The 13,859-nt window shown below is 38.7% G+C and overlaps 1 protein-coding gene across 9 annotated transcripts in view; it reads right to left on the bottom strand.

The window, feature by feature from the left end:
• KIAA1549 (KIAA1549 ortholog) overlaps nucleotides 1-13,859 on the bottom strand; it is a 159,380-nt gene that overhangs the window by 63,493 nt on the left and 82,028 nt on the right. For all 9 annotated transcript variants that reach the window (XR_011141383.1, XR_011141384.1, XR_011141385.1 and 6 more), the window contains exons 4-8: nucleotides 13,225-13,402; nucleotides 11,337-11,467; nucleotides 9,877-10,060; nucleotides 3,860-3,919; nucleotides 958-1,103 (exon numbers count right to left, since the gene is read on the bottom strand). Coding sequence is in view for 5 of the 9 variants with exons in the window: in XM_068945096.1 (XP_068801197.1) it covers nucleotides 958-1,103; nucleotides 3,860-3,919; nucleotides 9,877-10,060; nucleotides 11,337-11,467; nucleotides 13,225-13,402 (699 nt within the window). In the remaining 4 variants the exon portion in view is untranslated. The remainder of the gene's footprint in view (nucleotides 1-957; nucleotides 1,104-3,859; nucleotides 3,920-9,876; nucleotides 10,061-11,336; nucleotides 11,468-13,224; nucleotides 13,403-13,859) is intronic.

The raw sequence follows: 13,859 nt of genomic DNA, 5'->3' as shown, positions 1-13,859 counted from the left end.
ATAAAATCTATTACTGAGACAGATGCTTCTGAGGCAGGAAAATAAAATAAGAAAACCTCAGCATCTGGAAATTAAAGCGGTAGCAAAAACTGCAGGATTAAATTAAATAAAGATAATAGGTCTGAACTTGTAGAATGACATATGTGAGATCAGCAAACTTGCAATGAATTAGCTGCAAAAGGAAATTTTAAAGAAGATCATCCATTAAAACGTATGTGGTCTTCAGCTTGTTGATCTGGCTAGAGGAACATACGTGATAATCTAAAAATTAGATTTTTATGGACATTAAGTCAATAAATCCACCTATGACAAAACTATAAAGAAGCACTGGAATCCAGATAGCATAAACAGAAGTTGACATGTGCGCAAAATTTGACATAATTAATCATTCTTATTTGAAAACCACTCCTGTAACTTCGAGTACTGTGACAAATAGGCAGTTAGCAGGTAGGCTATACTATTCTACTGCTGCAAACAACACTTGATTCTATTTCATATTTCTACACTGTCACTGAAACACCACAGATCATCTATAAACATTTCAAAAACTGTGAAGAGGCTGTTCCAGCAGAGTACCTTTTTGACTCAAAGTGACCATTCTATCTCCTTCTGCTAGGCACCTCACGCAAGCCAGAACGTTAGCAAGTTTTTAAAGTAGGACATTGGCAAAGGCAGTTTTCAATACGCTATTAAAAAAAAAAAAAGGTCATCAGTATTTCTGGTAGCTACTTCAAGTACTTAGTTGTTTCCACTTGTTAATTTCAGTTTAAAAGATAACAGAGTAACCAGAAGAATAATATTTTAGGTGCAGAATACAACCATAATAAACTAGCTAAACCAGTCAGATGCAATACATACTTTTGTGTTATCTTTCCTGCACTCAAAACCTAGATATGATTAACTTATTAAATAATTTATTCTCCTTCATTTCTTCCTCTGACTTTGAGCTCTTAATACCTGCACAATGTTGCTGCCTGCAAAACTGGCTCTTCTCCATATCCGCCCTCTGGCCAAAGCCTCGTTTAACAGGTGAGCCAGTTTCCGCTCCATCTCAGCCTGAAACACTTCCTCCTGAATTCGCTGGTCGACGACACCCAAGAGAACTACATTGCAGAGAAAGTAACCCAAGAACACAAATGAATTAGTAAGAGTTGTCAGTGTCTTTTCTGCAACTTCAGTTATAAGCATCGAGTCACCCTGTGACGTCTTACGGACAATTCAAGAGCAGCAGTACTCATACAGAAGAACTGCCAAGGTCAGCCAGAGGTTACACACTGGAACATAAGGCTCTGGATGGGAAAAGGTTAAAAGAAATGTAAATTAAAAAAAGGAGGGGAGTGGGGAGGGCATTTCTGGAATCTCATCCAGTCTAGACAGACCCAGAACATTGAAGAAACAATTCCAATTCTAAAAAAAACATGGACATATGAACATTTAATGAATTACTCATAAACAACCAAAAGAGAAAATTGAGGCTAAATCATCTGCTGCAACTACTTTCAGTCATAATTTTATGTTCAGAGGTCAAGCAGAGTTAGAGATGGGAAGGGCAAGGGCTCAGAAAAAATGGGAGGAGAGCAGCAGCAGCACCACATGGCGGAAACCAAATAGAGCCATGTAGTTAGGGTACATCTTGCCTAAATAAGGTAAAGATTGACAGTGTCTCAACCGTGGCACAAAAAAGTTGGTTAGTTGCCCTGCCACCCTCACTCCCCACCCTAGGCACTAGTGTCTGGTTGTCAGCTAACGGTGAGCGGACTCCCTGAGGAACACCACAAAGGAAACATCATCAAACTATGGACCTTTACTAACAGGATGGCAGCCGGTAAAATAAAGGGAGAGTGAGTGGAGGGACAGTCATTCGAACAATCTAATTAAACAACCTCAAAGGACAGTAAACCAACTCACCACTGACCGCGGTAAATTAACTCAGCTTTATTCCTTCAGCTCTCCACTCAAACAGCTTATTTCTTTCTAAAAAGCCTCTTCAGTAAATGTTTCAAGTTTTTAAAGTGTGATGCTTAGTAAATAGTCACTTAATTAGATATAATTTTAATTATCTCAATTTAAATCAAAAAATGTTTTAAAATACTTTTTAAATTAAAAAAATGCAGTGGATATATCGGGAGAAAAGGAAACATTTCCATAATTTCACATAGAGATCAATAGCCTTGCTGTACTACTTTCAGTCATAGACTAAGTATCACAGAACTAAATACCAAAATAAATAGACAGTGACCTAGTGCTATTATATACAACAAATTGAAGACCATTCTTGCCTGCATATTGAATTTCAATACCAGGGAATTATACTTAATAGCATGAACTATACTCTGCAAGCATGAACTATACTCTGCTACTTTTTTGTGACTGTCATGATTCTTCAGAATATGCATTGACCTACCTTGGTAATATGATATTAAGAAACCTCATCTTAGTGTGCATTAATCCTATCATTTGCCTATGTCATGAGTCATGTCACCTGTCTAGAAACAGCTACCAAATAATGAAAAAAAGGTATTAACACAAAGTGATTTTGCCCTTACAATACAATGCACAGGTTTAAAGGACTGACCGAGCCCAAGTGTACTAGTTCTTCCCAGGCTGCCTACAAGAATTTGGGTTACAAAAGATTCCCTTGCAGCAAAGAAAGATCAAGCTGCTGCAACTGATTTTTAAAAAATCCTAATTGTCAGGAGGCTTAGAAAATACAAAAGGACATGACTTCTGAGCTAGAAGAACCTTTTTTAATGCAGGATCTAAGAGAACTTTCAGCAAGAATGGATAAAGCAAATCTAAGGCTGAAAAGGGGAGAGAAGGGAATGGGTCTCCACAAAACTGACCAAAAAAGCCAACATAAAAGCTTAAAAGCCATAAAAGCCCCCCTCAAAGTGGGGATAACACTGGAGGTGGGATGCACGCACGTAAATTCTGTTCCACTTTTGGAACATCATCTGAAATAGTTTATTTTTCTCTTAAAAAATATGTAGACTTCAGAAGATAAGCTGCTACTTTGGTTTCCTCCTTAAAAATATACTGGTTTACTGGAGAGAGGAGAAAGGGATATCTGAAAAAACAAACAAATAAAGGGATATCTGAAAAAACAAACAAATAAACAAACAAAAAAAGGTATGTGTATATTACCAATGAATTCAGGGTGGGAAAGCTGGGGGAGGACAAAGGGCATCTGCACCTTAACAGTGAGGCTGCTAGGCATAGCCTGGTTGCTATTTAGACTTTCTGGGTTTGAGAAGCAGGTAGGAGCTTCTGCTGGCAGGCCAACACAACAGCCTTTGAGCAGCTACAAGTGACAGCTCAACCAGATCTGTGAACTACAGAATAAAATATCCAGTAGACTTGGGTGGGAGCGATCTGCCATGAATGAATCAGAAGAGATCAATGAAACGTGATGAAACTGTCTCACTTACTCTGAACACATCTATTTTTATCCTGTTATACTCCTGGCATGTTTTAGTATAAAGTGCCACATGTAAAGAAAATTTTAATTTTCACTTAAAATGAAAAACCCTTAAAAAAAAAAAGTGTGATATTGACAGTACATGAAATAGGCTCCTTATGCCTGAGAGTATAATTTGTCCCACTAAGAATGAATAGCTTTACAGAAAAAAGCCACTGTGTGCCCATTATCAGGGCATCGCAGTAGTTCACGCCAGACCTAGGAATTATATTTCCCAGATGTTCCAGGTCATTAGGCCTTCAGTTTTAGAATGTATACAGCTCAGGAACATTAGTACTCTGTAAACATGCAGCACCCCTAAGCCATCAATATTCACCTAGGCTATTTTCCCCATTAACAAAAATAACTGCACTCTTATTTACTCACATAAACTGTACGTACCTGTTCTCACCCAGGAAGATTTCATCAACTGAGACACATTAAGCTTAGGATAATGAAAGGCTGGGGGAAAAACAGAATGGAGGAAAAACATCCATAAGAACGGTATTCTTAACAACACACACAAAAAAGAAGCCACTTCATAATTTATACTGTCAGTAAGCATCTTATTTACACACGTATTACAAGTCCTGAGGCTGTGCAGACCCAACAGTAAGGCAAGTGCTCTGAACATACACTCCCCCGTTCATCTCCGAACACAAAGCAGCTGACTGAAGCAGTCAGATTTATTACCTAAAAGATTTCAAGCTACTATACTGAGGTCATTGCTCCTAGAAACTTAAAAGTAAAGCTCACCGTCCACATTCTGATTCTTACTGAGCTAAACTGCAGGACGAGACTTTTGCTCAAAGGGTGGCAAGGCAATTCATGAGTGCCTGAGAATGGGAATACAACCTTCTGTGAGGCAGAAACTGCATGGAAATATTAAGTGTAAAGCAGAAAACTAAACAGATTTGATTTGTGTTCCAGGCTGGTGTGGGGGAAATATTATTTGAAAAACATCACCTTGCTAAATTATTTTATAAAAATCACAAAATGAACGTGTGCAAGAGCATTGCTGTGGACAAATCTTGTGGCTTATGCTTGACCTGTGCCAATAGGTTTTCTTTATTTCACAACTGTTCCAAAAAGCCATGCTCCAGAGTGAAATCCTTGCCCCAGTGCAGTGAATAAAGTCAATTTCTACTGGCTTGAGTAGGACTAAGCTTTTTCCCAAGGATTTCCACTGGAGTGCAGTAAAGAGGTGTTGGGAAACAAATGAAGGTGGGGGCTGGGCCAACAGTTTACTCAAGGGATGTCTTAAGCTTCAGTATAAGAAAACTGTAACAAAAAGGAAGGGTCATAACTTTCTCAAAATATTTGATAATCCAGCTGCAGTTTGCTAAGCATTTTACAAGAGTTAATTTTAAAACCATTTTATGACTAGAAAGAATGAGGCACATAATTAAAATGACTCGGTTCATGCCAGATCAGTATTTAGAATGAAGATAGCTTGTTTTCAGTTCTAGAACTTGTATATATGGCACTATTACTTGTTTCAGAGAAACAGAAAATTATTAGTTTTCTAATTTAATTAGGACATAATTTGTAGAGTAGCTGACCTCCGTCAGTGTACCCACTCAAGCTTCATTTTCTACAACCCATTTTTTTGCCCCTTAAAAACCTTTGAATTTTCTGCTAATGCAAGAGCAAAAGAATCACTAGTTATATTATACCATTTATTTTTATAGGTTTAAAAAAAACCCTATGAAAAAATGAAATGTAACATCTTCTGAAGTCTAATTCCACCTTCATTTCAGTAACACCACCACTAGTTTCAAGAGTATCACTTGTGCCTTAACTTTGAGAAGAGCATCAGAATATGGGCCTTTATTCTGAATAGGAGACATCAGTACTCTGTATTCTGACCAGGATGCATCAAATTTCTAAAAATCACATACAAAAAGCACCCTACAGTCCACTTATTTTAACACATTTATTTTTTGGCACGCTGCTGCACGGTTCTTCTGAGTGTAGCTTAAAAATCAGAGTTTTATTTACGCTGCTCATGCAATTGTTTACTTCAATTTAGAAATACAACCTGAACAATAAAAGCATAAACAAAACTGCATCTGCATTTTCCAAAGCTTGGGAAGAGCAAGATAAGAAAATCAAAAACTTTGCAATGGCAATACGACTTTGAGCTGCTAAGAGTTGTGAGTTTTTTTCCTTCGTTTAAACCAAAATAATGTTTTGCTTCGACGCTTAATGTGCTCTTCATGCTTTTTCTAATTAGTACTTGAAAATGATTTAATTCATGCAAATTGCTAGATGACTAGTCACTTAAACTTTACATGGAATTAATGAAACTTAAAAATAACAAGCCTTGAGCAGAAAATCTTAAAACTGAAAAGGACAAAGTGCTCTGATCACTGGCAGCTAAGTCTGGGTTCTAAAATCTGACCAAACACATGAAATGAAAGACATTTCTGAAATTTAGACAGTGGTGACCAGTCAGAAAATCACTCAGTCTCACACCAATGCACATGTGGCCAGACCCTGAGCTCAGCTGGAGCCTCGGCACTACAGGAACAACATATTTGCCAGATTCCTAATGCCCCCTAAGATCTGAAGATTAAAAACAGCACAGACTGATTGTTATTCTCAAGGGGAAGACTGGATAGACAAAATGCAATTATAAGTTAAATTGTGGCTGGTCTACTAATGACTACAGATGCATTAATAAAGCGCATGCTATCATATTTAGAAGATTCTAACATACACTCCTGAAACGTCATACCATGTAATGACATTGATTCAATACTGACTGAAATGGCAAAGGGCCACCTAGCGATGCAGAAATCTCTCTTTTAGTAGCAGTCTGAAGCATGCTCCTCCCGCAACACGCCCTTTGCCAGATGCTCCAAAGAGGATATCTCTGGCCTCTTACATGAAGACATGTGGGAACACGCGTGAGAGAACCGGTACCAAACCGATCATTCTTATTTACGATACAAGCAGGAACAGTAATAGCAAGCATGGAGTAAACGTACATTTCTGAATGAGAGAACATCACCTGAAAAGTAAGATTCTATGGAAATACTGGGTTGTGGATAACCCTAAAACAATTTATCTGTTGAGAGCTTGATTCAAAACCCACTCGAATAAAAACGGCCAGCAATTTCTGCAGTCTTTGGACCATACCATATGATTTTGCATTAACCTATTGACCTTGCAACATCTCCAAGGTTTCTGAAATAGGTAACACTCATTAAGGTGCTACTAACAGCACTGAAAACATAGCAAGTCCCAAGGCAACTCTCTCTACTTTAAGCCACAACAAAAACAAAGATTTACTGCAGGTAAGGTCACAAAGGCCAATACCCCTCATCTAGTCCACAGCTAGCCTTTGGCTGTCCTCAGAGACATTTTCCAGCTGTAAAGAGATACTGAATATATTCCTTCCTATTATTTTTAATGAATTAGTGCCTAGAGTGGGGTTTCTTTTTGCTGAATGCTTTGCATGTAGTTTCTGACCACCTAACCGAATAAGTTAACAATCTAAAACGTGAAATGGAAGGTAGACAGGGCAAAATTAGTTGGCAGGAAAATGTAAACTGAACCTTTTTAGTATAGGCATGTTGCTTAAGTTACCTAGAAGTCTCTGAAGAAAAGAAAGAAACCCCCCCCAAACTCCACCCTCACGCAACACACAAACCCACAGTCAGGAAGTTCTCATGCTTACAACAGCCCTATTCCTGCACAGAAGCGTCCATTCTGCCAAAATGACAACTTTCATTATACTTTTCTTCTTAATGAGTGGGAAAAGACTGACTAAAAAATCCGAATTGTTAATGATGTACTACTGCACAGGGACAAGCTACCCCATGTATAAGCAGTTCATATTAATTATGTGAAAAACCTAATGAAAGGACTGTGTGTGAAGGCAATGCGAACTGAACAAAAACTAGGGATCAAATACATACAAGGCTCATATTCAGGATATCAAAGGCAAGGTTTTACTTCAGCTGGCCTAACAATGCTAAGTGACAGTGGTATTACATAAGTAACTTCTCCTTAATATGAATCCTTAACGTGAAGCCCTGACAGGTCAGCTCACATACAAATCAGTTCTTTTTCTTCAGATGCAGACTACAATAAAACTTTCTGAAGACTGAGAGACTTCAGAAAATCAGGTCACCACCAAGAGCATTAAGTGCTGCTGGGCCTGATAACTAAGGAGCAAATGGCATAGAACCGGACGGAAAGGAACAGTTTACTTGTCAACATACCTTCCAAAACTCCTGAAAATGTTCATATCAAAAGGATTGCATATAATTTGCACAGAGCAAAGCAGCTACCTGTCAAAGAAAGATCTTCACAATAGCTCCCCCGCTACATGGCTGCTCAGTAGACCACAGGAAAGTAAGAAGGCAGATAGTTCAGGGCCCAGGGAGCCAAAAGTATTTAGGCATCTCACTGCCAAAGTACTTTGAGGATCTGGCTCTTAGTCATCCTCAACAGACTGCCAAGTTAGATGTCTCAAGAAGGATCTGGCCAGCGCTGCTGAGCCTTTGGGCATGACTGCTGGCTCTGAATACTAAAGATCTAAAATCCCTTGGATCAAAACAGCATCACAGCAACAGTGCAAAAAACCGCAGAAACAGTTAAAAATAACTGAGTGATGTTGCCCTGTTCTATAAAAATGAATTACATTCATGCTTGCTGACAGAGAGACCCATAGCTCTGAGCAAGCTGAGAAACTGTGTTCTCACTTTGTTGACCTATCACGTGGCTCCATGTCTGGTGTTCCAAAACAGTGAGTATAAACACCTTGAAGCACTACTGAGACTGCAACAGAAAAGTTCAAATCAAAATGAGTTGTCCTGCAGTTAGCTAAATCCACAGCACATGAGTTGCTCAAGTAATACACAAGTCAAATACTGACAAGATACTCCTTGAGTTAGGGCACCATATCCACCAAATCCTCAGTTTTTATACATCCTGGACTTTAGGAAGATCTTATCTTTCTTAAAAAAATTAATTCTTTCTAGTGTATTTATCTGTCTCAACACATTGAAATTTCATTTATTTCATTTTAATATATTAAATGTATTTCGTTTTATTTCATTTCTATTAATTCAAAATTATATGTATTGAAAATTTAGCCTAGACAAATTTGAAGGCTCTTCAAAATTTCACCATTAGGCAAACTAAGAGATATCAACAACTTCAAACTCTAACAGAGATCTTTGAGGCAAAGGCTATGCTCTGGTGGCAACATTTATTCAATACACCATGTCAGCAGTAAGGTCAAGTCATCAAACGCAAGGGTGCATACATAGATTCGTTCGCTGTCATCATCCTCCTTACTTGAAAGGTAGACTAGAAGTTTATAGGACAAATTAACCCAAAACAGCATTCATCAAAAGCTCCAGAAATGAGTCTGCAACAGAATATTTATCATAAAGGACTTAATCACCATTGATGAGTAAGTCTGCCTTCCTACACTAAGGATTTGTTTGAAGATTTAAAGTTTGGAGGTGGTTTGGGAGATTTGCTGGCAGATTAGAAGGGAGGGAGAATAATTTAGTGTTTGATGATAAGCACAGTTTAGATGCCTAGGCTGGAATCGGCAAGAATTATATTAGAACACCACTGGCATGCTTGTTAAGGTTCGCAAATCTGAACAAACAAACAATTTCTGAAGCTTGAAACAAAGGTAAAAAAATATCTCATCCACATGCTTGGATATGCTGTGGTACATACAGAAGCTAAATTTGCCAGGCAACAGCAGCCAAAAATCTACATGAGTTCTTTGCAAACCCTCATAGTAGTCAGGCAAAAGGAGAAATTCTAATGGGGCCACTTTCCGTGGGTACTCTTTGGCCCTGTTGCTCATTCTACTTTACAATCGTCTCACTAACTCAGGAGCTACCACAGAACTCTCCTGGCATCAGCCAGGAATCAGCCCCACTGGCTAGCCACTATAGACATGCACATGACACAGGGAGAGCTCCCGCTCTGAGAGCTTTAACTGAAAAAAAAAATAAATAAAAGGTCACAGCACCACAGTTAAGCATGGCACAGAACCCAAAGGAGTAAATCCTGCTGAGAAGCAGAAAATGCCCCTGTAGACATATCCAGAGACACACCTAGAAACACACTTCACAGCAGCAATGATTGGAGTGGCTTCTTTTTTTCTTCTAATATCTAAAGCAGGACCAGGGAAAATGAAGCCAGGTTCGGCACAACTTGACCAGTACAGAAAGAAAGGATGTTGACAAAAGTAACAAGTTATTGCGACACTGGTTATTGCGACTATGTGAGCATATAGATTGGCTCTGCAAAGTTTCTGACACAAATGAGATATTTGAAGCTACATTGTAACTTATGTGCAGACTCACTTTAAAATTATACAGGGGGAAAAAAAACAGTAAAAATAATATTTTTCAGTCTCAGTGAGAGCAAGTACTCACGTTCAGCAATTTGCTGCACAGGAAAGCCGAGATAGAAGCTGAATTCCACCACAGACAAGTTTCTTAGCTGCTCACTGACGTCGGACCCATTTAGAAAACCGTATCTATCTCGGATGGCAAAAACAATGCTCACAGGGCCCTGTCGAAATGCTACTCCAGTCCTACTCAGAGTTATATTCAGTATCTGAAAAACAAGATTGGAGCGAGGTTAGCAAAATCAAATCATTAGCATTTCCATTTCTTCCTTCACAGAAATTTTCTTCCTAATGTGAAATGGGACTCTACACCAGAACAGAGGAACATCAATTCCAGATCAGTTCAGCCTGCTAAGTCATAGAAGAAGCAAAGTTACACATTCCTCTTCTCACCTGAAAAGCTACTCTTCAGAAAACGATAGAAAATAATGCCTAAGACTACAGTCAGCAAAATAAATGTACCCATAAAGCAAGTTTAGGTGGAGACCAATCTTCATGGAACAGACAGGGAGAGACCATGATAAAGACACAGCATGTAAACAGTAGTTCTGTTAGTGAAAACCTACTGCACTGCACACTCCCTGACCCTAACAAGGGTTAAAAGCCTCATTTTAGCACCAACGTACACAACAACTATGTTCACATAAACAAACTTCTTCCAGAGAGTACGGAAGTATTTAAAATACAAGTTTGCTAAGTTGATAGTTCAAAAAACTGTTTTGTATGATCTGTCTTAATTTTAACCAACAGTCATTCAAATGTACTATTCCAGGTACATATCTATGCACTTTCAACTGTATGTACTATAAAGCTTATGCTTTGTTTTCTTCTATGATTTTATTTTTAGGGTACCGTAAACAGGCATTTACAGTGCCAGTTAAACAATACAACACTTTCTAATTTTGGTTTTACAAGACGGTTGGATGTCACAGACATCATATACTACTACAAGTATCTTTAGACCTCGTAACCAACTACCATGTTTGCAGATGGCAGAATGCATGTAACTTCTGCCACACGATGGCAGAATGCATGTAACGTCTATATTCCCTAATAGGAGCCCCTGAACAGCAATTATATCTGACTGGCATCTTCAAACAAAAACGTACTAGCCACATTCGACTTTGTAATGGTAAGATCCAATAGGAATGATTTTGACAAGGGCCAGGACAATCTTTACGTAAAAACTATGAACACATTTATATTCTTATTATATTCATGAATGATTCTTGATTCTTGATTCTTGAAGTCTTCGTCTTCTTCGATCACCTTCTCAGAAAGCTTGAAACCAGAGGGATGCGTGGTGCCAAATTATTTTGCAGGAAAAAAATCCTGACTTCATGACAAAGCATCACAGTTCTGCATGATCTAGAAAGCAAGTGGTAGCAGTGAACACCTAACTCAGTATTACTAGCTGGATGAAACACAAGACAACTGAAGGCGAGGAGAAAAAGGGAGAGATACAGAGCACACTAATACTCTCACCTGCACAGTGAAGTTGTAGAAGTCCTGGTGATGTTTGCTCACCTCCATGAATGCCATTGTCAGTCCTTTCTCAATGCGCTGGCTAAAATTGCAGAACCCAACATCCACATTCCGAGGCACAAATTGAAGCACTGAAGGCAAAGGGCATATGTTATTCTTACAGACAAGCACTTCCGTGAGAGAGAAAGAAAACAGAATAAGCAAGAGAATCCTCACTTCACAGAGTTGTCACTTTTTCATGGAATTCAGGACATACTCCATGAAAACCTGGATAAAACTGTTGAAAGAAATGCATTTTGTACTGGTGCAGTCAGTAACTTCTCTAGTCATTATCTGTTGCAGCAGTAACTAGACTACAAAAAGACTCTAGAGACAAAACATCCATGATGTCCTCGAGCATACTGAAAGACCTTTGCCACACACAAGCTGGCTAATTTTATAGGACTTGAACACAAACAGCCATACTGAAATCCTCAATATCCAACAGGTCAATGAAAATCTGAAGAAAAACAACAAAATTCTTCACAGACCAAAATGTAATACTTAGCCTGGCTAAAAGACGGCATATTTGGTCCATTAACACACATTAACATCAGTTTAACACTTTCAAAATACCTTACTATCAAGTATACTTTTAAATCTATATAGATACACTTTAAAATCTTTCTCACTCACATGTACGTGCACGGGTGTGCACATGTGTGAGGGAGCGAGAGAGAGAAAAAGAGAGAGCACGCATGTGAGAGGGCACACACACTTGTAATTACATGCACATCTACAAATTTCCTGATAATACGCTCTTAAGCAAATAAATGCCATCATTAGGTTACAGAGGCTAGTATCAGGGTTACACAAGCATTAAGAGCAGGAAATGCACCTGGTGTCTATCTCCATAACCATTTTAAGCAGTGGAGAAAGATATCACGCTGGCACAACTGGAGAACTTATGTCTTACAATACAGATGTTACCAGAGCAGAAAAAGCACATGAAGCAGATGTGAAGAAAAGCACCTGTGCTGGAAATTGAATAAAAGCACCTGTGCTGGTAATTCATGCACTCTCTGCTCATGCATTCCCCGTTTACTCAATCCCTGTTACTACCTGATTACTCAAAGTCACCCAGCCAGGTTAGTGTTTTTGTTATGCAAATACTGGCTTAAGAAGTTTTCAAATGATACCACTGGCTCTCAAAAACTGTTTCATGGTTAATATGTTAGATTATTAGTAGTCACAGACTTTACATTAACTACTGCCATAGGCCTGCCACGGAAAGCTGAACCGTACATGGGCAATCCTCTTGCTCACCAATTCTCCCACATCAGAAGAATTTGAAAAAGTAGCATTTAAGGTAAAGATCATTTGAAACTTGAGTCATGCATTAAAAAGTGTCTGCATTGTGATTTTATGACAAAATGCTTCACACTCAAAAGAGTTTTTCCTCTTCTCACCTTTTCCAAAATGCTACAAAAGTAGTGTAGAACAGGGCATTGACAGGCAAGGAGCTACTAAAAATAAGCACATTTTGCAACATGAGAGCAGAGCTACCGCTTAAAGCAGGACAAAGAAGGCAAACTCCCTTCACGTGCTCCGCTAGTGAACTATCAACTGAAATAAGCAAGAAAAAGAGAACACTTCTCTTGCTGCGTGCCAGGAAAAAATCCTGGAACTAGCGAAATTACAGGGTTAACTGTTTAGAACGTACAATCTTTCCCAACGGCAGATTGAACAAGTATTTTATTAATAGGCATGAATTAAGACTCCCAGGAGTAGACTGCAAGGTTTTTGACTCGAGCTTGCATACTTATTCATCACAAGACCATCCACAAGTACAGAAGTGGGAATTAGTATGAAGTTGCATCTCCTCCTCTTAGTGCTATGAATAACTCACCTGTCTGAACTTGGAATCTATTATCCGGCACAGTGAAAGAAGGATGCAGTGAGAGGATCAGGGGGGCCTGACCACGAAGAAGACTGCTGTTCATAAGCACGTTTATGACAGCCACTGCCGTGTAAACAAAAGGACCTGATGTCACCAAGAAAGCAAATTTGGGGGATATTTTATAAACCTACAAAAAAGAAAAAGAAATTAAAATATCTTCAGCATGAAATTTGGCAGACATACTTTAGACTTACAGACTCTCACTCATTTCAAAGCTACATCCTCAAGAGGTAGGAAAATGCAAACTTTATTTTACAAAGAGATAGCAGAAGCAAAAAAAAAAAGTGCCATGTCCAGTAGCTTTAACTCCAGTGTGCCAAAACAGCATCCTCCATGTGCAAAGCTGACCTACTAAAATCTCTTCAATACAACACACTGATCTCTACACACCATGAGTTAAGATATGGTAGCCTAGTGTGAGCACCACTCTACCCAGTCTGCGTTCCCCTGAGTGCATAAAAGTTCCCATACAAATTGCTAGCTACTCACTGAATAACATCCCTAGCTTCTGCATGTCAAACATACTGCATAGCACATACATTCCATAATATGCACATGATATACAAGAAGTAAAACACACATAG

Source organism: Struthio camelus, chromosome 1 (assembly GCF_040807025.1).
Source record: "Struthio camelus isolate bStrCam1 chromosome 1, bStrCam1.hap1, whole genome shotgun sequence".
In the NCBI taxonomy this organism is placed as follows: domain Eukaryota; kingdom Metazoa; phylum Chordata; class Aves; order Struthioniformes; family Struthionidae; genus Struthio; species Struthio camelus.
Note: the sequence above shows the minus strand (reverse complement) of the source record. Positions and strands in the feature narration are given on the sequence as shown.